At 47.9% G+C, this 20,437-nt stretch overlaps 7 protein-coding genes and 4 non-coding genes across 12 annotated transcripts; 6 read left to right on the forward strand and 5 right to left on the reverse strand.

Annotated features, from left to right (window-relative positions):
• Positions 1 to 44: 44 nt before the first annotated feature.
• On the reverse strand, positions 45 to 789 carry LOC4805391 (uncharacterized). The gene has a single exon (XM_001361763.4). It carries the CDS (start codon positions 689 to 691, stop codon positions 200 to 202), a length of 492 nt encoding a protein of 163 aa, XP_001361800.2. The 5' UTR covers positions 692 to 789; the 3' UTR covers positions 45 to 199.
• Positions 790 to 2,653: 1,864 nt separating this feature from the next.
• Cda9 (Chitin deacetylase-like 9) lies at positions 2,654 to 4,087 on the forward strand. The gene is made up of 3 exons (XM_001361764.3): positions 2,654 to 2,947; positions 3,007 to 3,731; positions 3,796 to 4,087. Exons 1-3 carry the CDS (start codon positions 2,690 to 2,692, stop codon positions 4,043 to 4,045), a joined length of 1,233 nt encoding a protein of 410 aa, XP_001361801.2. The 5' UTR covers positions 2,654 to 2,689; the 3' UTR covers positions 4,046 to 4,087.
• A 2,664-nt stretch (positions 4,088 to 6,751) lies between these two features.
• LOC4805393 (uncharacterized) lies at positions 6,752 to 7,441 on the forward strand. Its single transcript, XM_001361765.4, has one exon. It carries the CDS (start codon positions 6,837 to 6,839, stop codon positions 7,374 to 7,376), a length of 540 nt encoding a protein of 179 aa, XP_001361802.2. The 5' UTR covers positions 6,752 to 6,836; the 3' UTR covers positions 7,377 to 7,441.
• Positions 7,442 to 7,789: 348 nt separating this feature from the next.
• Gbp1 (Growth-blocking peptide 1) lies at positions 7,790 to 8,338 on the forward strand. The gene has a single exon (XM_002138844.3). It carries the CDS (start codon positions 7,877 to 7,879, stop codon positions 8,243 to 8,245), a length of 369 nt encoding a protein of 122 aa, XP_002138880.2. The 5' UTR covers positions 7,790 to 7,876; the 3' UTR covers positions 8,246 to 8,338.
• A 402-nt stretch (positions 8,339 to 8,740) lies between these two features.
• On the forward strand, positions 8,741 to 10,261 carry Gbp2 (Growth-blocking peptide 2). 2 transcript variants are annotated; one of them, XM_033378004.1, is made up of 3 exons: positions 8,741 to 8,951; positions 9,005 to 9,309; positions 9,580 to 10,261. In XM_033378004.1, exons 1-3 carry the CDS (start codon positions 8,806 to 8,808, stop codon positions 10,128 to 10,130), a joined length of 1,002 nt encoding a protein of 333 aa, XP_033233895.1. In that variant the 5' UTR covers positions 8,741 to 8,805; the 3' UTR covers positions 10,131 to 10,261. The 2 variants fall into 2 exon arrangements, with proteins under 2 accessions (XP_033233895.1, XP_033233894.1); XM_033378003.1 differs by having other exon boundaries at positions 8,745 to 8,951; positions 9,005 to 10,261.
• Positions 10,262 to 11,932: 1,671 nt separating this feature from the next.
• Positions 11,933 to 12,452, reverse strand: LOC6903945 (uncharacterized). Its single transcript, XM_002136536.3, has one exon. The coding sequence runs from the start codon at positions 12,296 to 12,298 to the stop codon at positions 12,077 to 12,079; it is 222 nt and encodes a 73-aa protein (XP_002136572.2). The 5' UTR covers positions 12,299 to 12,452; the 3' UTR covers positions 11,933 to 12,076.
• A 104-nt stretch (positions 12,453 to 12,556) lies between these two features.
• Positions 12,557 to 12,881, reverse strand: LOC6898915 (uncharacterized). The gene has a single exon (XM_002138848.3). The coding sequence runs from the start codon at positions 12,836 to 12,838 to the stop codon at positions 12,641 to 12,643; it is 198 nt and encodes a 65-aa protein (XP_002138884.2). The 5' UTR covers positions 12,839 to 12,881; the 3' UTR covers positions 12,557 to 12,640.
• Positions 12,882 to 15,406: 2,525 nt separating this feature from the next.
• LOC6898916 (small nucleolar RNA U3) lies at positions 15,407 to 15,627 on the reverse strand. Its single transcript, XR_053515.2, has one exon. It is a non-coding gene; the product is annotated as a small nucleolar RNA U3 (small nucleolar RNA).
• A 265-nt stretch (positions 15,628 to 15,892) lies between these two features.
• On the reverse strand, positions 15,893 to 15,974 carry TRNAL-AAG (transfer RNA leucine (anticodon AAG)). Its single transcript has one exon. It is a non-coding gene; the product is annotated as a tRNA-Leu (tRNA).
• A 3,092-nt stretch (positions 15,975 to 19,066) lies between these two features.
• On the forward strand, positions 19,067 to 19,148 carry TRNAL-AAG (transfer RNA leucine (anticodon AAG)). Its single transcript has one exon. It is a non-coding gene; the product is annotated as a tRNA-Leu (tRNA).
• A 262-nt stretch (positions 19,149 to 19,410) lies between these two features.
• Positions 19,411 to 19,631, forward strand: LOC6898919 (small nucleolar RNA U3). Its single transcript, XR_053516.2, has one exon. It is a non-coding gene; the product is annotated as a small nucleolar RNA U3 (small nucleolar RNA).
• Positions 19,632 to 20,437: the final 806 nt, after the last annotated feature.

Genomic DNA, 20,437 nt, shown 5'->3' on the forward strand with positions numbered 1-20,437 from the left:
TCATGGATCCACCGATACCACCGTCCATGGCACTAGCACAAAAATCACACTTATATTTATATATTTTGCCATATGTGTGTATAGTGTGTAGATCTGGTCTTTTCTAGTTTCAATAAGCCGCATTTGGATAGCCGTGTGTGTTTGCCTCGTACTGGAGCTGGCATGTTGCACGTTGCACGCGAGCAGAAGGACTTTAGATTTAGGGCATCGTGGCTGGCTGTCCCAATCGCTGGCTGTTGAGCAGAGTCTGCAGGCGTATGGTCACCGGTGCTATCATCTGCAGGCCGATATGCTGATCCAGACTCTGGACAATCTCCTCGTGCAGCGCCCATTCCAGCGCGATCGACACGTTGCGCTTCTCCACGATCTCCACGAGGGGCCGCTGCATGGGATAGTTGGACGGGCAGGTGAAGAGCAGCTGCATGGCAATGCCCACCCACTGGCCGATCTCGTAGTTGATGGTGGACAGGGGCACCTTTACCCGGAGCCGGGGTCGCCGGGCCAGGACCACGTACGGCAGGCCCAGGTAGTGCAAGGTCTGCACCTCGTTGTCCTGCAGGTCCCTGCAAAACTTACAAGCCTTCTCCGGGTTCCAGGTCTCGACATTGGCAGCAGTCGCTGAAGATCCCACCGCTTGCACAGGCACAACAGCTTCAACATCCTCGACGGGCTCGCCAGGTCGCCGTGACATTATTTTTTGGCAAATTTCGAATTTTGTTTTTTCTAATTTATTTTACTGTTGACTGTTTTCAGGTCTGGTTGGCTTTGCCGCAACCAATTGTGCTGCTGAAATGTTTGTGAAATCTAATGCCAGGGTAAGTAGACACAGAATTTCATAAGCCGAGATTTGCATAGTCCCATCAAAGCAATAACAAATGAAGGCGAGTCTTATCATGTGCCTAGGAATCTCTGGGGCACCCGAGGGACCAAATGGAATGTGTCAGACGACGACTGAATGCTCTTCGATGGCGGTACTAACACCCTGTATTAAAATGCAGAATCTAAGACACAGAAGGACGGAAAGGAGGGCTTGAAGGAGCCAAACCAATCGCACATTCAATCAACCCTCTGCCAAGAAAGCAATCAAATAGGGTATTCGAATATATATGCAGAAGTACAAGTATTTGCACCCGCAAATTGAGTTTGTTCGTTTTGGCTGATTTGATTAGCCTAGATTTGCTGGTGGTCTCGGTGTTCTATGCAAATTAGTTGTGTGATTATCGCGAAAATTGGCAAACCCCCGACGAAACCCCCAGACAAGACCCACCCCGAGTAGTTTTTCCGAGTCGGACGTGCGTGATGGGCTTCCCTTTGGCCGCCGTGCACTTGGGAAATCTTCCACGCATATGAGTAACACTTTTATTAGCAGAGGAAAATTTGCATTTTAAAGCAGTTGCCGCCACGTGAGCCTCAGCCAGGAAGGGGCGGGGTTGGAGTGGACTGGGGCTGGGATTCGAAAAGTATATCTCTGATGAGGAAGCGTGTGTGTTGCCTTTGAATTTACGCCTTGACGCCTCATCGATGAGTCCGGGGGCTGTTAATGAGGAGAAGGTGTATGACCAAGAGCTCTACATGACATCCTTCATGCTGTCAATCAGGTTTCAATGAACCTCCTTCGCACTATCCATCCGGACATTCCATCTTTATTAGGAGTTGTCTTCCACCGAGCAGGATGACGCAAGAGCCGCATCGAACTCACTCAAACATGTTGCATTGCCCCTACAACAGAGCCGAAGCTAGGGGCTCACCACCACCCCACTGCCGCCCACCCGTAGCCGAGAGGACTCGGATGTGGACTCTCGTTGGTTGGCTGGCTGGCCGTGTGGCTCTCTCTCTGAGCGACATTCCTGGCACCTACCCAAGGCCCTGGCAACTGGCAACGCCCCGAAACGTGACCGAATCGCATCGGAGGCGGGCACGCGCCTCAGATGGCGGAAGTTGGCCGTGGAATCAGCCACGCTGCAACGGACTACGACTCGTAGGATTTTCCCTCAATTTATCCTTTTTGTTCCTTTGAATCCCCGTATTGACTTTTTCCCCAAAACTGCGATTGGCTGCCGACCCCTTCCCTGGCGGCGACTCTGTCTGGCGCTGATTCTTGCGGGGGCCTTGTTTTCGAGGGCAGGGATGCGATTCCTGTCGCTTGTGGAAACTTTGAAGCACTTGTTTACGATCTGAAGTGCATTTGCTTGGGCTGTCATAATTTGGGGGCTGCTGTGGCTCTGGCTGTGCCGTGCAGCCAGACCCATCGATAGGGATCTCGACAAGTGTGAAAAGTTTTCCACTTGACGGTGTCGACGGTACTGCCGGTACTGCCGGTACGGAATCTCAGCTGTTAAGTTCCTTGGTTATGCTAATGAGGCAAACTTTTCCACTTCGATTCTAGCTCCTGTTGTTCTGTCTTTAATTGAAAGTTCTATGGCTCTTGTGATTGTCTGTTTGCCTCAAGAGTGGGGTCAAAAGTTGAAGTTCTCTGCAGATGAGAATGGCTGAGCGCCAAGGTCAGTCTTCTCCACACGCAATGAAACCCCACCCAGGGGAAAACCACACCCCCACTTCCTCTGTGTCGAACAAGCAAATCATATTTGGAGCCCCAGTCAAGCGATAAGATAGCATCACGCATCTTCTATCAAGGTTATAAGAACGTCGAAGAGCCCCACAGGCGGAGAATTAAGGTGGCTTTCCCAGCATGAAGTGTTCTACTCTCCTCATACTCAGCGTGCTGCTGTGCGCGGTCCTGCTCGGCGCTGCCCAGAAGCAGTCCGGCAAGTCCAAGGCCAAGAAGCTGAAGAACAAGCAGAAGGCCCCCGCCGATCAGCCGAAGGAGCTCGTCCTGCCCTTGGCGGAGAGCTGCAAGGCCGCCAACTGCAAGCTGCCCGAATGCCGCTGCTCGGACACGGTCCTGCCGCGCTCCAAGTTCCAAGGCAAAGAGAGTGAGATCCCCCAGGTACCCCCTCTAACCAACATCCAAGGTTTTTGGTGACTCTTCTCTAACTATTCGCGCAGTTCGTGACGATCACCTTCGACGATGCCGTGAATGCGGTTAACTACGCCCAATACGAGCTGCTCTTCAGCGAGCTGACCAATCCCGATGGCTGTGTGGCCACCGGCACCTTCTTCCTGTCGCACGAGTACACGGATTATGTCCGCGTGAATGCTCTGTATCGCGCTGGTCACGAGATCGCCCTGCACTCGGTCACCCACGGCGACGGAACGGACTACTGGCGGGCTGCGGATGTGGCCACCATTGAGCAGGAGTTCGGCGACCAGCTGAAGATGCTCGAGTCCTTCGCCAAGGTGGACCCCAAGAGTGTGCAGGGCATGCGTCTGCCCTTCCTTCAGATTTCCGGCAACAACACCTTCGCGGCTGCCAAGCGCCTCGGCCTGAGCTACGACAGCTCCTGGCCGACGCAGCAGTTCAAGGACCCGGCCATGTGGCCCTATACCCTTGACTATCTTTCCAAGCAGGACTGTCAGATTGGCCCCTGTCCGGATGCTTCGATTCCCGGATTCTGGATCAATCCCATGGTGACCTGGACCGATACCGAGGGCTACAGCTGCTCGATGATCGATGCCTGCGTCTATCCGCCCGAGGACAATGTGGAAGCTCTCTTCGCCTGGATGCTGGAGAACTTCAACCGCCACTACGAGGGAAACCGTGCCCCCTTCGGAATGTACCTCCATGCGGCTTGGTTCGCTCGCGGCCGCAACTACTTTGCCGCCTTCAAGAAGTACGTTATGCCTTGCGAATCCTTTTAGGAATATCCCTTTTAAATATCCGCCTCCGTTTTAAAGATTTATTCACCATTTGAACACCTATCCGGACGTCTATCTGACTGGCATTTCGCGCATGCTGGAGTACGTGAAGAAACCCGTGCTCGGAGCCCCCTTCAAGGGCTGCCCCGCCATGCCAGAGGCCGCCTGCCATGCGGTCCAGTGCCACGTCCAGAAGGTCTCCACCGGCGAGGAGCGCTACATGAGTGTCTGCGACAAGTGCCCGGCTGTCTATCCCTGGCTGGGGAATCCTTTAGGGCAGCAGCTGTAGGGAAGCAATCCTTCCGCCCAATAAAGAGCACAAAATAATGAAGCTGCCATGTCCTGGTGGGGTCTGGAGGGGTACACAGAGACACAAAGCACGTCCCACACATGATCTCTGAGGCTATTTCCATGTGATGTCATGGCGCCGACCACGGACATCGCTGATAAATGACTCTAAATTATGTTTCCGGCCGTGAGGCGTCTAATTAACTCATTCAGGGCCCTACCCCTTGCGGTGTCTGCTATTCTCGCCTAAGTGAAGCCATATTTTGTGGCACCATCACGAATTAATACACCGCCGCCACCAGCCCCACAGAGGAGCCCTCTCCTTGCGGGTCCCTGCACCTGTTACCTGTAAATGACATCGGCCCTGGGCACGTCTGCACCAGCTCCAGCTCCAGCTCTATTGACATGTGTCTAGCCCCCAGTTCGGTTGCATTTTTGTTAATGGACCTCTAACTAATGACAGCCCTTGGGCTGCATATCAGTCAGAGGGTGCGGTGGTGGGCGGGATGCGGCTCCAATGCCCCACCCCACCTGGCGGTGACCGCTGGAAATTATGTATGCGGTTGACCGAGAGCATGCGCCTCTCTGGGGTAATGTTAAATGGGGACACAGGTTAGACTTGTGGCACACCGCAACATATTGGCAGAGTCGATAGAGGCAGAGTTGGGGCAGACGGCAGCCGAAGGTCCTGCCTTTTACGTTTATCCAGATGGCTATTCAGGGAATACCCGTAGTTAAGGTTACGGACAAGACTTTTGCCACTTTTAGCCGAAAGTTTCACTGGGACTGGCTTGGGGAGAGAGTTCACTTCTGTCCGAATTTAAATTTCTCTATAAAACTACACAATTCTCTACTACTCCTCATATCTTTACAATTTATTCACTTGTTCATTCACTTGACACGCTTATGGCAATGTTTATTGGCCAGGACATAGCCGTGCGGACAGTTTGCCTCCAGGATGTTGTACGGCTGCACCTGCATCGTTCCATTTGGACTATGTTCTGGCTGCTCAATGGGGAGCCCTTCATTGAGTTGGGTTGCATTGAAGTCAATCGCTTGGGCCTCGACGACTTCGCTGTCTGTGGTCGCAGTGGTCAGCAGTCGATTGTTGGCCAGAAGCAGCAGGAGCAGCGGGGCCAGACCGCTGACAATGTTATACGATCCCATTGCGATTGATGGCCACGAATTGGTCTCGGCGAGGGTCTAGGTTTAACTGAGGCGAAATCAATGGAAGCAGTTGACCATTATGCCTACGCGGCCAAGACAATTGTGAAAGCAGTTAGTGGCTCATCGGGCAGGTGGGTGGGTACGAGGGCTCTTGAGATGATGATGAAACCGTTCCATTCGAAGGTTGCCCCGAAAGCGCATAGATCGGAACTGCTTTGATAGATTTCAATGAACATTTCTTCGACTGCCAAGAAAAATAAGTGAAATAATAAGCAAACAATGAGCAGACATCAGCCATCAGACCGCTGCTTTTCCGGATTTTATGCTTTTATGAAAATGAAGAAAATGCTTGAGAAAATCGCAACAAAAAGTGTGCAAATATTTGCTGATTACTTTTCGAAACTTGCACTGATTAACACAGCGCGGCCAGACGGTTGTCCTTTTGCCAGGAGCATCTTCAATTAGGGAGTTTTCCCCCCTACCTTGCCGCCCAAAATCTCCCCCCACTTGTTTAGCATAAATTTTGCATTCGCCTCTTGTCGGAGGGGGTGGGAGGAGGGGCAAAGGTTTTGTCGTAAATAAATGACTCTACGAGCCTGAGCCCTGCCCCAGCTGTCTGAGGCACGAAGAGGCATTATTTTAATGTTTTTTTATATACTACACGGAAAGAAAAAGGTTTCCAGTATTTAACCCAAGGTTGCCCCCCAACCCTCCCCCACACACTTTCAGTCCCACACAACAAATGACATTTTTATGTTTCAATTTTCGTTTGCCTCTCCTTTCACTTCGCGAAAATTATGCCGGCCCCGGCCCTCGTCCCGTTCGGTGTGATGATGATGATGATGATGCTGCTGATGGGGGCGGGGGAGGTGCTCCTCGTGAGGTTTTGGTGGTTGACAATAGAATTGTCAAAATTATTGGCCCCAAATTGGTGACATTTATTAGCCAGGTTCAGGTTACTTCATAAAAAGCCACTTAGGGGATGAGATACATGCAATATGTCGAGCCGGGGAGTACCTTACCCGAAGCCTCTAACGAGGCCATCCAATCATAGCTGGTAGTGTGTTGGAAGAGGCCTTAGCTCGATATCACATCTGTAATATATGTGTACAGAAATCCACAAAGTATAACAAAGTTATTGATATTCTTTGCATACAAGTTGCCTTCCGACTTCCTTCGCTCTTACCTATGTATCCATCGATAATCACAACAGATCGACTGGTTCCATTATCTCATCGCGACTGCCGCTGTGTTTACCTGAAGCCTTGATATTTATTCGAATTCGCTTTTTGAGTGCAGCTCCGAGCTTGCGGTTAATCGACCGATTCGAGACTGCTCTCCCTGTCGCGCTCATTATTATACATTTCAATTATGCAAGAGTTTTATTTACTTAGTTTCCATGTTCACCTTATCGCCAAATACACTCTTGCCAGCAGCTGTGCTTGTCAGAAGTAGAACTTACAAGCAAACAAAGCTCTCTGGGACTGCGAGTGGGACTGGGGACTGGGGACTGAGTCTGGCTTCTCTCTGGGAGGGAGACTTGGGGGAGACTCAGTCTCGAGTGCGAAACTGGCTAGCGTGAACGTGTTTGCTGGGATTTGGCAAGCGAGGCAAACTTTTTAACGATGGCAATTATACGGAAGAGGTTTCCCATGACGCTGTTGTTGTTTGTCTTGTTGTGGCTGGCGCTGGATCCGAGTGAGGCGGCCCGAGTGCCCAGCGATCGCGTGGTGTTTCCCACTGAACGCGGATCAGATGCAGCGGAGACCAGCCCCAAGCCTTGGGATCTAGGGCCAGTGATGAATCTGAATGAAATTCGAAATGCAACTAAATCGAATCAAGTGCAACCCGGAAATGAATTCAAAAGCCGGGTAGGGCTACCGGTAGAGGAGCCAGTCCGTGGCGATATTAAAAGTGCAATGATTCCTGTTTCCAAGAATGCTACAGCCGAAACCCCTCCAGTATCTGAGAATGCAACTCTTTCCAGGAGTGAGGATAAGATGATAGCGTTCGAGACCGATAAAAAGATCGACGGAAATCGAACCGTACTGACAATGGCGCCCAAGGGCAGTGTCTTTATTGGACCAAGGATTACCCTCGAAAGCGTACGCATCTGTCCGGAGGGATTCACCCTGAGCAACGACCACTGCCGCAAGAGTGCCTAAAATCGAGTATTTGTGTGGAATATGAACAGAAAGTTGCTTCTAAATAAAGATATTATGAAATCTAATGCCAAATTCGAAGGTAAAAAAAAGTATTATTGCATTAGAAACACCCAAAAACCCCGATGGCAATACTTAGTAAGCTAAATATTGGAATAATAAATTATTAAGATACTTTCCACTCACAATGCTTTTAGTTAATTGTTTTCGCTGGTAAAAACATGTTCGTGACCCACTGTATTTGCTGGAAGCTTTGTTGCTTTGTTTACCTTTTTCTCTGAGAGTAAAGCTTCCCTTCTCTCAGTGTTGATCTTCATCTCTCTCGCTCTCGCAACCAACTCCGATTTCATTGTGTCCATTCTTATCGCCATGATATATCTATAGCTGTTTCCGTGGGAAGATGATCATCATGGAACTGATTCCACACTCCGTTCAGTCTCGAAAGCTCCGTTGAAGCGACCAAACGCTATCCGCTCTCCGCTATCCTCTATACAGAATACAAAATGATGAAAACTGCAAACAGATCTCCCCAGTGGCTCTGGTGTCTGCTGCCTCTGGTGGTGTTGTGGGCCTGCACAGAGGCCAGAACGCGTCCCTGCATCAATGATTCGATTGTGTTTCCGCGTGACAACGACGATTCCGGAGCCGCAAAGGTGCCTGCCTGGATAGTGACAACAGCCAAACCTCCCACAGCCTCCACACCGACACCCAACGATTCCACAGAGCAGACCACGGATCGGTCCGAAGATTCCCTCAATGACACTGCCACGACCATTATCCCCATCATAGTCAATCGGATTCTGGTGGAAACTCTGCCGCGTTGTAAATCGGGCTTTGAGCTGCGGGCGAATCGCTGTCGAAAGTCGGCCTAAAGCCGGTCACAACAAAGTCTCCAGGGTGTCGTCTTCCATTGTGTAGTCTCTAAGACCGATGTTAGTCAATAAAGTGATATATGAATAGCATTATTTCGCAGCTTTGTCTGAGTTTTGAGCGATGAGTTTTCGCTGATTTGGCAACTGTTTTTTTAGGCGATTCCAAAAACTACCTGGAAAATCCCACTGGATGCCGGTCACGTTAGCTTTAATGGGGAGAAACTATGCGAGGGAAACCTTAGATTGTGTGAAGGTAATTACATTGTTTGAAATGCCACATCCCCCTGGCATGACTCAAACCAGCTCTGAGGCCCGACTTCTCTCCCTCTTTCTTCCTCTCTCTCTCTCTCTCTCTCTCTCTCGCTCTATCTCCATCGATTAATTCCCTATCTGATGTCATGAACTCGGGGTTGGCAGCCTTCTGCCGCTTATCAGTCGTGCGAGCGGCGATCTATACAAAAATATTTATTCCAGCTTCACTAATCTTCGAGTCTCGGAAAGAGATCATCAGTCTCACTAGAGTGTTCCGCACAGAAGGAGGGTACGGGTGTGTTTCGAGAATGTTTTCCAAACTCTTATCGCTGGGCCTGTGTCTGGGTCTGGGGCTCATCGCGCTATGTGCGCAGTTGGCCACCGCCCGTCCCCAGAATCCCTACTACGTGGAGAGCTCGCGCAGCGGCGAGGGCGGCTACGGACAGTCCTCAAGGTAGGTCTCCACTCCCACTCTGATCCTAGCCTAAATTCTGACGTGTTTTCCAGGCATCAGCATCACAGTCATGGGCGAGGCCATGGATCTGGCCCGGGATTCTCTGGCGGATATGGTCCTCCACAGCAGCCCGGGTTTGGTGGGAGGTTCCCACAACCATCGCCCCACTACGATCCCTATAACCAACAGCCTGGCAGTCCCTTCCGCGGACAGCAGCCTGGGGGCTTCCGTCCCCACCCCGGACAGGGAGGCCGACATCGTGGTGGAGATTTCCACAGAGGACAAAATGGATACCAACAGCCAGGAGGATACCAGCCAGGACAAGGTCAAGGAGGATTCCAGCAGCCAGGTGAAGGAGGTTTCCAGCAGCCAGGACAAGGCCAGGGAGGATTCCAGCAGCCAGGACAAGGTCAGGGAGGATTCCAGCAGCCAGGGCAAGGTCAAGGTGGATTCCAGCAGCCAGGACAAGGTCAAGGAGGATTCCAGCCGCCAGGACAAGGTCAGGGAGGATTCCAGCAGCCAGGGCAAGGTCAGGGAGGATTCCAGCAGCCAGGACAAGGTCAAGGAGGATTCCAGCAGCCAGGACAAGGTCAAGGAGGATTCCAGCAGCCAGGACAAGGTCAAGGAGGATTCCAGCAGCCAGGACAAGGCCAGGGAGGTTTTCAGGAGCCAGGTCAAGGTCGAGGAGGATTCCAGCGGCCAGGTGAAGGAGGATTCCGTCAGCCGGTGGCAAAACAACCAGACAGTCCTGGAAATTCTCATCCAGATCAAGATGAGGGCTTTCAGAAGCCGCAGCCAGGAAGTGGAGGGAATCCCATCCAGCCTCGTCCAGGCACTGACGGCGAGGATTTCTCCCAGTTTCACTTCCAGACACCCAACACGGTACAGCCCCGACCAGGTCAAGGTCAAGAGCAGTCCGGGCATGGGGGCAGCACCATCCAGCCGAGACCAGGAGGTGGCTCTTCCCCGACTGATGATGGCGATGCTTTGAAGGATATTTTCAACACTCACGACTTCCTGTCGCCCAGCCTGAATCAAGGCGGAGGCCACAGGGATCCCAAGTCGGAGACCGAGGATGCCGTACCGTCATCCGTTAACCAGCGCAATCTCTTCAATACGGATCCCATTTGCACGGACGGAACCGTTCTCATGGCGGGACGTTGTCGCAAAGCGGCCTAGGGCAACGGCAACGGCAACATGGGAGCTATCATGACTGGTCGTTTTGTATGTCAACATCTATTTTCATAAATGCATCATACAGTTGTCTTTTTTAACAATAAAATTGGCTTTATTCTGAGTAATCGAAATTGGAGAGAGAGAAAATGAGAGTACACGCGATATGTCATACCCACGATAAGATTGCTATCTAATCGGAGAGGAAAACATCGAAATTTGAAGCGCTTCTGGAAATTCGCGCTTAGCCAACCACACAACAAATGCGTCATAAGATTATCAATGTAATCGATTACCAATACCTGGAACTCAATGGAAACGATACAAAAAGAAAGCAATATCAATACCGTCGTCAATTTAACGGGGAACACATTCGAGTGAAGGCACGTTGGCGACCAGTGTCATAATTCCCCCCGAAGATTGCACACAAGTCTTCGCTTTCCGCTGTCCGCTGCTCGCTATCTGCTGTCCGCTAAGTGATGTACTCCAGATAAGAGGTGCACCCTCAGGTCGTCTATTCAACAGAAACTACGCCTCACATGAGCAGCTAGCATTCACCGGATTCGGCCAAAGATGAAGCTGGTCAGTGGGAAATTCCTGCTGATTTCGGTGGTATTCCTGTGGCTTCTCTGCACAGTCAGCGCTGCCGCCGCCAGATGTCCGAAAGGTTATTACATCTTTGTAGGGCGATGCAGGAAGCCAGCCTGAACGGCGGGCAGCTCCCACTCACACTTAATAATTTTTGGATTAAAACTTGAATATAGTATATTTTTAAAACCCATGAAAAAAAAACAAAGTTTAAGGCACATTATTGTCGGCTAAATAAACATCGGACCCGTATGCAGTTCGTTGCATTCCGTCAAACCTCGAGGCGACATCGCTGATTAGGACCTGTGGCCACATAGCCGGGCTTGCAGTTGGGCGGCAGGTCGAACAGGCTCACTCCACTAATGCCCGAAAAGTTTCCCGGAGTTTGCTCGATGATAGGTGAGGGCGTAACCTGCACGCTGCTGGGTGTGGTCGTTGTTTGTCCGTGGCTCGATTTCTGCGTAAGACGTCCGAGGATGGTTTTGCGTGTAGTATGTTCGTGGATGTTCTTGGCCGTGGTATGCTGGTGGAGGTGCTTAGCCGTGGTATGCTGGTGGAGGTGCCTGGCCGTGGTATGCTGGTGGATGTGCCTGGCCGTGGTATGCTGGTGGATGTGCCTGGCCGTGGTATGCTCGGGGACGGCCTTTTGTGTGGTATGCTCTTGCCTCGGCATGGTATGGCACCACTGCCAGCTCAGCATCAGCAGCCCAAAGATCAGCAGTAATCTTGATAGCATTTTTAAATGACAGCGAGCTATGGAACGCGAGTATTACCTTCCTCCGGGTTGAAATCTGCGGTACTAAACCGAGTTTAAAAACAGCACCTAATCAGCCTCTAAGTCTGTGAAGCTTTCCTCAAGATGAGCATGAATAAGCTTTACACGAGATCAATCTAGATCGAAAAACACCTTTTCTTGTTCTCTTTTCTCTTCGCTTTATACCCTAGCAGACGGCACTTTGATTTTCCACAGATGTTTGTGGGCTCAGAAAGGCAGCATATTCGACCTAAACAAAAGGGTTTATCACCAGCTTCCCTGAGTTTTAAGATGTAGGTTTAAGATCTGATCGCAATTTTCATTGGAAATTGAAGGAAATACATTTGTCTTACATAATTTCAATACTTTATTGCATTATAGGAATTTTATATAGAAATGATAGAGCGGCAAGAGTCTATCTTTATTACGACACAGCTAAATTCAGTTCAATAGCGACTCGAAGTTGTAATATTTATGCGCACTCGTTTATTTATGAATATATATTTATGAATATTTATTTATAAAGCAGAGCTTATAACACGTCTCCATCTCGCGTACATTCCACAGAGGTAGGAGACTCATACGACTCGTTAAAAGTATTGTCCAGTCCTTAGGCCTGGTGGCGACACCTGTGATGGGGCCCAGTGGCCACCTCGCCGGGCTTGCAGTTGGGCGGCAGGTCAAAGATGCTCTGCAAGACAAACCCTGAGAAGTTCTGGACGTTTTGGGCTGGTTGCTCGGTTGTAGCCAAGCGGCTGTGACTGGGCATGGTTTGCGCCCACTGCCAGCTCATCAGCAGAAATCCAAAGATCAGAAGTAGTTTCGAAAGCATTTCGAAGTGTCAGAACCCTTGTCGTAAGAAGAATGATTACTGGTCTCGAACTCCAGAGCTGCAGAACTAAACCGAGTTTAGAAAACACACAGAGTTGGCTTTGAAGCCAAAGCTTTGTTTTGCTTTTGTATTCGAAAGCTTTAAGCAAGCATTTCGTAGAGATCGAGAGCGGAAAAGCTTCTTGCACTTTGTTGATCTCTCCCTCTCTCTCTCTCTCTATGTTCTTTCCACACAAATTGATTTCTGTTCCATTTTTCGGTTAATTGTACTTCTTGTTTACTGTTATAGTCACATATCAATTCAAATTTATCAAAACTTGCTGGCCATTACGTCACAGGCGGGTCACTTCTGTTCGATGGCCGCCCGCAAGCGTTCATGATGGGCATTGGCTGTGGCCGCCGCATTGCTGGACTCTGCTCCAGGATTCAACGCATTCCATCCCAACCAGCAGACGGTGTGCAGCACCAGGACGGCAATCCCAATGCGAACCAGCGGCTTGTATTTTAAGGTCTTGGGGGGGCCGTTCTTGGCGTTCTCCATGCTGCCAAAATAAAAACTGATCTGGAGCCAGCTGATGGCACATGAGGGAGAGCGGAAAAGCTTGCCAAAGCTTTCTCTCTCTCTCTTTCTCTGTGTGTCAGGGCTGGGCGAACGCGGAACCAGTGGAACTTGCTTTGAAATCGTTCAGTTCTTGGGATTTCTTTCTGGGTCCCTTTATGCAAATTTCTCTCGACTTTAACCAAGTCCTAGCTAGAAAAAAAAAGTATCTCGATTCGTTCCTGTCCTCACCTCAGACTCATGTCGGCAGCCACAAAACTTTTGCCAGAAAAACAAAAAATCACCTAACACAAAAGCAAGTGGGAGAAAATGGCTGAAGAGCGCAAAGAAAGTCCGTCGAAAGTCGAATACCCTTGCCGACCAGACCAATGGCGTTTTTATGGCATGGTAGGTTATTACAGCTCCGTGCGGAAGCAATTCAAACTTGTGATACAAAATGATAATACTCTACACTCCAAGGGTACAACAAATTCGCCAGCAAATGGCACACAATACGCTCATATTACAAGCAGATGGAGACGCTCCAAAAGGAGCAGCAGCATGTCGGAGGGTGAGTGGGTCTGGATATGTGTGGCAGGGTGTGAATGCCCCTGGCCAGGTGAAAGATTGAAGCTGCAAGCGTCAGGAATTAGCATGTTATGTTTAACGCATTTTTGCACCTTCGGCATCCCGGGGCTCCTTTCCATGACTTCCGAATGGGTCTGGGGCGTGGGGCGTGGGGCAGCCCCCAGCAACACATGTGCAAACAAGACGTTGCCTTTAACCCGTTGTGGCTTATCCTTGCGGACCACAGCACGGCAGCAGCAACAAACAGGAATACGAGCAGGAGTCGAGAATTTTCCACACATTTAATCGCATTTTGTTGTGCTCTCCATGAGACTGTCTGTGTGTGGTGTGGTGTGGCGTGGTGTGGAGGGGTGGGGGTGGAAATTGTTGAAAAGCTCACATGAATTTTAAACTGCGGTTACTCCCAGCCGCAAAAGGAGTTTGGGGCTAGGCAGAGGAGGCTTAGCATGCGGGTCTTTGAGCCGCTTACGTGTGAGTGCCATTGAATAATGCAGCCCTGCAGTCAGCTACCGATGCCAACGAGCGAGCTGGCAACAAATTAAATTGAATTTCAGCTGCGACATTTAAAAATTTCATGAGCACTTCCCAGCCCATTTCGGGGTGGAGGCCCTCCCCCTGCCGTTTCCTCCATTTGAAGACCCATTCCCGGGGAAAACCTCTTGCAGGGCTCATTAAATAGATGCCCGGTACGTGCTTCCATTTTGGGGCACATTTCATTAAGTGCACGTAAACGGCAGGCTGTCAACTAGCTGTGGGCGTGTTCTGCGCCCCCATCCCCTCTCCATCTCTCTGTTGCTCACACAGACACATGGGTAATTCTCAACGTAAACACTTTGGGAGAACATGTCGCAAAGACATCAATTACAGCATCAGCCGCATTGGCATCAGCATCATCATCATCATCATCATCATCGATTGGCCCACATGATGATGATGATGTCAGTTTTTGGCCCCTAGGTGAAACTGCTGTCTCCACCCTTCCTCCGTCCTCCCTTAACCGCATTTCAAATGTATTTTTATGTAAGCACTCAAAAAATACGAGAATTGTAGGAGGACTGAGAGGAAATACAGTGCGTGGCAAAGGTATATGCTGCGAAAGAGAAAACCCCTAGTCGATCTAAAGTTGCGTTTCGTTCTGTGGCTCCTATGAAACGTACTGTACCATGGCTGTTACTCCAGTATTTGCTTTGCATTGCTGAAATAAATTTCCACTACGTGTTGTGTTGTGTTTTGTCGTGTTTGACTACAGATAGTCGGAAGCATGAGGAAGCGCCGCCGAGTCAGCACACGTGGGACAGGTGGACAAAACTAGGCACGGCACCACTTAATTGTTCTTGCGTGAAGCATTCAAGTTTCTCAAATATTTATGCTGGTGGAACCCACTTTCCCAACTACGAACATGCTAAATGGTTCTTAACGGGCATTACTCTCCTCTTTCAAAGCATTTCCAAGTAGTCATCATCTACTAATTGAGATGGTTCCAACTCTGAATTAAGCCAAAAATCACGCCCTCGCTCAAGGGTCATTCATATGCAGCGTTAAGTAATTAGTGGAAGCACTCCACTTCCTCCGCCCATTAGCAAACATTTTATTACTACATTTTCAGTATTTTTTCGTCGTCTTGAGCACGAAGCGGCCTCGAGAGAGGTGCCGCAAAAAACCAAAATCTGCTTCTCACTAAAATGTTTTATAATGCAGATAGATAGATGGTGTAAAATATGGACCACCCATTAACGCTCTGACGACGACGACGGTGGCTGTCAACGTGCAACGAAAACACTTCAACTGGCACAAACAGCGCAGAGAGCGCTTTGCCGCTCGAGGGCTCAAGGGTTGTTTTAATTGCTTTACAAAGTAGAACAACAATAACACCGGGAACGGGAAAAACCCGCCGGTTAAGGCCGATGCAACAATTCCACTACTATTTTCCCTTGGCTGGGCTGCTTATTATAAGTTTTTCAAATGTATTCTTAAAAAGGGTACACCACTCAGAATTCGTTCTATCCGTTTTACCGAGCGATCATCGAAGCTCTGCGCCCCGAACGACACGGACACCGAAGTGCCGCACCAGAAAGGGCGCTGGGCAAAACCTCACGCTGCCGAATAGGACGATTTAACTCATCAACGCGGGTGTGTTTGGCTTTCAATTTGTGCGAAAGTAAGTGAAGACTGACTACAGAAATGATCCTGTGAAGTATAGTCTTAACTTTTACAGCCACGACCTGTGGATCTTCACCCGCCGCGAGCTAGAACCAGTTGGGAATTACAACAGCGCGAACGACGAAAAAGCAACCGACACGTGGGGATTATTCTGCATATGGGAATATGGTTGCTATGGGGTGGGATCAATTTTTACCGACTTGTGTGTTCTAAGATTCTTCTTCTCTTCAATGCCGATCGCCCATCGGATCGCTACGTAGCTGTTGAAAAAAATAGAAAATCTGGAAAATTACAAAAAATCAATTCACTTGGCAGCGGTGGGATTCGAACCCACGCCTCCGAGGAGACTGGTGCCTTAAACCAGCGCCTTAGACCGCTCGGCCACGCTACCATTTCCTAAATAGCCGCCAAATGGCTGTTAACAGAAAACAGAGTTTTGTACAGTTCTGACTGTTGGGTTTAATTAAAACCTTGGCGTGAGACTTTATATCTCAATGTTCCCTATGCTTAAATCACTAACCATACAGTATATAGATGTGCCAGTTCATACAACGAAATTGTCACACACCGACTTGCGCTATCCGTACCCCAGAGTGACGTCATCATGAGAGATAGAGCGCAGAGAGAACATCTTTGCATGTGTTAGTACACACGCAATATGTTTCGACAAAAATATGTGATTGTATGTTTTTTCAGATTTTTTGAACTCTCTCAGGTCTGATCTGTTTTGCCACCAGCATGTTTTAGTGTATGGGTGCACATGCATTCTCACGTACATTGCGTGTGTGTGTTTACTATTGCTGGCCGCTAGAACTGAAATTTGAGTTTGGTTCTTGTTTCAGGTCTTTTGATGGACTGACCTACCGCCACAAAATAAATGAAGAATGGGCAGGGGGTGGGGGTATGGTACACTAGGGCGCGGGAAACAAAATAAAAGCTGTTATTTGTTTGATTTATACCACAAAATATAAAATATTACAATAATATAATTGCACATTTATTTCCTTATCTTAAGCAGGTTGATTATAAATTATACAAATTATGCAAACGCCGTCGGTTCTCGACTTTTTTGTTTATTATAACTAAAACAACGATGTATCTAAATATACAATATAAGAAAATATATATACATACATATATACTTAAATAAATATGCCTAAATATAAATGGAATGGGTTTTACATATATGTATTTCAAATTAATTGTCAATCGCGCGCTTTCCGACGGGAATCTGCAAAGCAAAAATTTAGATGCGATGCCGGTCGCACCTTGAATACTCTCATGGACGATTCACGCAGACGATTCATATTTTGTTTTTGTATTCTTTCTCTCGAGACACACCGACTCGACGCTGACCGGGCAGCAGTAATTTTGAAAACCCTCATGCAATATACGAATGTAATAAACTTTAATATTTATGTGCATATGTATGTACATAAGATATTTTATAATTGAATTAGAAAATTTGTGGGTATTGTCCATGAGAGTATTCAAGGTGCGACCGGCATCGCATCTAAATTTTTGCTTTGCAGATTCCCGTCGGAAAGCGCGCGATTGACAATTAATTTGAAATACATATATGTAAAACCCATTCCATTTATATTTAGGCATATTTATTTAAGTATATATGTATGTATATATATTTTCTTATATTGTATATTTAGATACATCGTTGTTTTAGTTATAATAAACAAAAAAGTCGAGAACCGACGGCGTTTGCATAATTTGTATAATTTATAATCAACCTGCTTAAGATAAGGAAATAAATGTGCAATTATATTATTGTAATATTTTATATTTTGTGGTATAAATCAAACAAATAACAGCTTTTATTTTGTTTCCCGCGCCCTAGTGTACCATACCCCCACCCCCTGCCCATTCTTCATTTATTTTGTGGCGGTAGGTCAGTCCATCAAAAGACCCGAAACAAGAACCAAACTCAAATTTCAGTTCTAGCGGCCAGCAATAGTAAACACACACACGCAATGTACGTGAGAATGCATGTGCACCCATACACTAAAACATGCTGGTGGCAAAACAGATCAGACCTGAGAGAGTTCAAAAAATCTGAAAAAACATACAATCACATATTTTTGTCGAAACATATTGCGTGTGTACTAACACATGCAAAGATGTTCTCTCTGCGCTCTATCTCTCATGATGACGTCACTCTGGGGTACGGATAGCGCAAGTCGGTGTGTGACAATTTCGTTGTATGAACTGGCACATCTATATACTGTATGGTTAGTGCTTAAATGCATCCCTTGCATAGTTTTTCGAAGGTATTTTGCAGTTTTGTGGTGTCGACAGAACTATTTGTCGAGTCATTCATTAAGATTTTCCCTCATTGCTGGCTGGCATATTGAGTGGACATTTTACCTAGGACCCAAGCCACTTGGAATGTGCCTATTGTTCAACAGCAGTCCTTGGTATTTCAATTTGTCAATTGTTTGAAGTTTAATTTGATTCGGACATGGCCATGCCAGACATAGTCCCATTCCCAGCATTCCTGATAATGCCCACAATTAACTCCATTAGCGTTTGCACCTGGTTTTGTCAGGGCCCGCCTGGGATGTACGTGATTTTTTGCTTTTTACCTGCTACGGTCTGGCATGGAGATTGAACAATTTTACAATTACTCGTATTTTCAGGCCGAGCGAGCCGAGCGAGCGCCTTTAATTTGTATAAATTCACGTGTGGCAAATATTTTCTATGCTGACGCGGCGTCTGACTTTTTGCTCCCTTTCGGTGGCAATTTAATGAAACCGCAAATGCTGCTCTGTTGTTGCCGACTGGCTTCCCAGTCCTTGGAGCACCCTTTGGCCAACCGCAGACTTTGTTTTTGTTTTCCCTGTCGTACCGTGCAAAGATTTTTATTGCAATTTTCTAATTTCATTGCGGATGTTTTGTACCGTCGGAGTCTTCTCCTTTTTCTAGATACCCAACTCCTGCGCCAGTGCCTGTGCCAGCTCCGTCTCCGGCTCCCTGCCACCGGCTTCAGTTTATGGCTTGCAGCAGCAGGGCGTCCGTCGGCAAATTGTTGCTGCGGTTGCATGTGTGGAGGAAATGGGGGTCCAACCGCCTGTCACGCATAAATTCGCATTTTCATTTGAATTTTAAACGCATTTCTAAGCTGACGCCGCTGTCTAAGCAAAAATGCTGACAGTTTTGCAAAATATAATAAACATTTTAATGCAGCAGCCAGAGAAGGCAAGAGCAGAAGGCTTACCCCAGAAATTGATTTCGATTGATTGACATTTTCTTGTTTCCCAAATGAGCGCATTTATATGCGTCACGGTGTGGGTGGAAAAATAAAATCAAGGTGTTGCCACTGCCACTGCCGCTGCTGCTGCCTCGCGGCGCTTGTAAAAATAGTTGCACAACAGAGATACAAAAGTATCTTTTTCTAAGCAAGAACTCACATCTACTCGACGAACCAGTGCCGCAAGTTCTTAACACGCATTTGACAACGCAGCAGAATATGGTAGCGTGGCCGAGCGGTCTAAGGCGCTGGTTTAAGGCACCAGTCTCCTCGGAGGCGTGGGTTCGAATCCCACCGCTGCCAAGTGGAATTGATTTTTTGTAAATTTTCCAGATTTTCTATCTTTTTCAACAGCTACGTAGCGATCCGATCAGCGATCGGCATGGAAGAAGAATCTTAGAACACATAAGTCGGAAAAAGGTGATCCCACCCCATAGCAACCATATGCCCATATGCGCAGTAATCCCCACGTGTTGGTTGCTTTTTCGTTGATTGCGCTGTTGTAATTCCCAACTGGTTCTAGCTCGCGGCGGGTGAAGATCCACAGGTCGTGGCTGTAAAAGTTAAGACTATACTTCACAGGATCATTTCTGTAGTCAGTCTTCACTTACTTTCGCACAAATTGAAAGCCAAACACACCCGCGTTGATGAGTTAAATCGTCCTATTCGGCAGCGTGAGGTTTTGCCCAGCGCCCTTTCTGGTGCGGCACTTCGGTGTCCGTGCCGTTCGGGGCGCAGAGCTTCGATGATCGCTCGGTAAAACGGATAGAACGAATTCTGAGTGGTGTACCCTTTTTAACAATACATTTGACAAATTAAATCTTGCCCATAGTTTCCACCCACAAACTCTTTTTAGATTCTGAGTTGAGGGTTGGAATATGCTCCAAAAGTGCATTAAAAGTTTGATGGAGAAAAATGCGCTTTTCTTTGTGCGAACTTCTTATTTTGGGAACTGAAAGCGCGACACAACATCGCGTTATTGGCAATATTTTATAAGCTTGCCAAGAACCACCCTGTATCTCCCTCGGAGTACCGAGTACCTTTGCCCGATCCCCATGCCCATGCTTTTGAAAAATTGGCATGTCGTTGCAACTTTTTCCCGAGCAGTCTAAGAAAAAATAAAATCTCTTGGCACATAAGTTTTGTGCACTGCACGTTAAGTACTTTTTCATAACCATCCTCCCCTCCCCAGAGTCGTGGCTGTTGTGTCTGGGAGGTACGGTACTGCGGGATGGGATGTACTCCTGTGCCTCCGGGGCATAATATGCATATGCAACAACACAAGCGGAGGCGCAGCAAATAATAGAGAATGGCAATAAAAAGTACGATACATATTGGACGGAAAGCAGCCAAAGGGAAACTTTAAATAGTTCCTGCAACTTTTCGGAGAGTTTTGCTCTGGGGAAGGGACAACTGCGCCAAATTACTTTTAGTGCTGGTTTTTTTTTCGCAGAGTTTTTGTTATTTTTTATTCTGTTTTGTGCAAAAGTTTGTGGCCCTAAATTAAGCGATTACAAATGGGATTTTTTTGATAATAGAAATTATAAATTGATATCAAGAAAAGTTGCGGAAAAGTCAGGACATTGTTAAAT

Source organism: Drosophila pseudoobscura, chromosome 3, assembly GCF_009870125.1.
Source record: "Drosophila pseudoobscura strain MV-25-SWS-2005 chromosome 3, UCI_Dpse_MV25, whole genome shotgun sequence".
Lineage (NCBI taxonomy): Eukaryota > Metazoa > Arthropoda > Insecta > Diptera > Drosophilidae > Drosophila > Drosophila pseudoobscura.

Excerpts from the sequence above, each read along its gene's own strand:
- Cda9 (XM_001361764.3), top strand. The coding sequence starts at position 2,690 with ATGAAGTGTTCTACTCTCCTCATACTCAGCGTGCTGCTGTGCGCGGTC. Across the intron at positions 2,948-3,006 it reads AAGAGAGTGAGATCCCCCAG|TTCGTGACGATCACCTTCGA; the intron begins GTACCCCCTCTA and ends CTATTCGCGCAG. Across the intron at positions 3,732-3,795 it reads TACTTTGCCGCCTTCAAGAA|ATTTATTCACCATTTGAACA; the intron begins GTACGTTATGCC and ends TCCGTTTTAAAG.
- LOC4805391 (XM_001361763.4), bottom strand. The coding sequence starts at position 691 with ATGTCACGGCGACCTGGCGAGCCCGTCGAGGATGTTGAAGCTGTTGTG.
- Gbp1 (XM_002138844.3), top strand. The coding sequence starts at position 7,877 with ATGATGAAAACTGCAAACAGATCTCCCCAGTGGCTCTGGTGTCTGCTG.
- LOC6903945 (XM_002136536.3), bottom strand. The coding sequence starts at position 12,298 with ATGCTTTCGAAACTACTTCTGATCTTTGGATTTCTGCTGATGAGCTGG.
- LOC6898915 (XM_002138848.3), bottom strand. The coding sequence starts at position 12,838 with ATGGAGAACGCCAAGAACGGCCCCCCCAAGACCTTAAAATACAAGCCG.
- LOC4805393 (XM_001361765.4), top strand. The coding sequence starts at position 6,837 with ATGGCAATTATACGGAAGAGGTTTCCCATGACGCTGTTGTTGTTTGTC.
- Gbp2 (XM_033378003.1), top strand. The coding sequence starts at position 8,806 with ATGTTTTCCAAACTCTTATCGCTGGGCCTGTGTCTGGGTCTGGGGCTC. Across the intron at positions 8,952-9,004 it reads GGCTACGGACAGTCCTCAAG|GCATCAGCATCACAGTCATG; the intron begins GTAGGTCTCCAC and ends CGTGTTTTCCAG.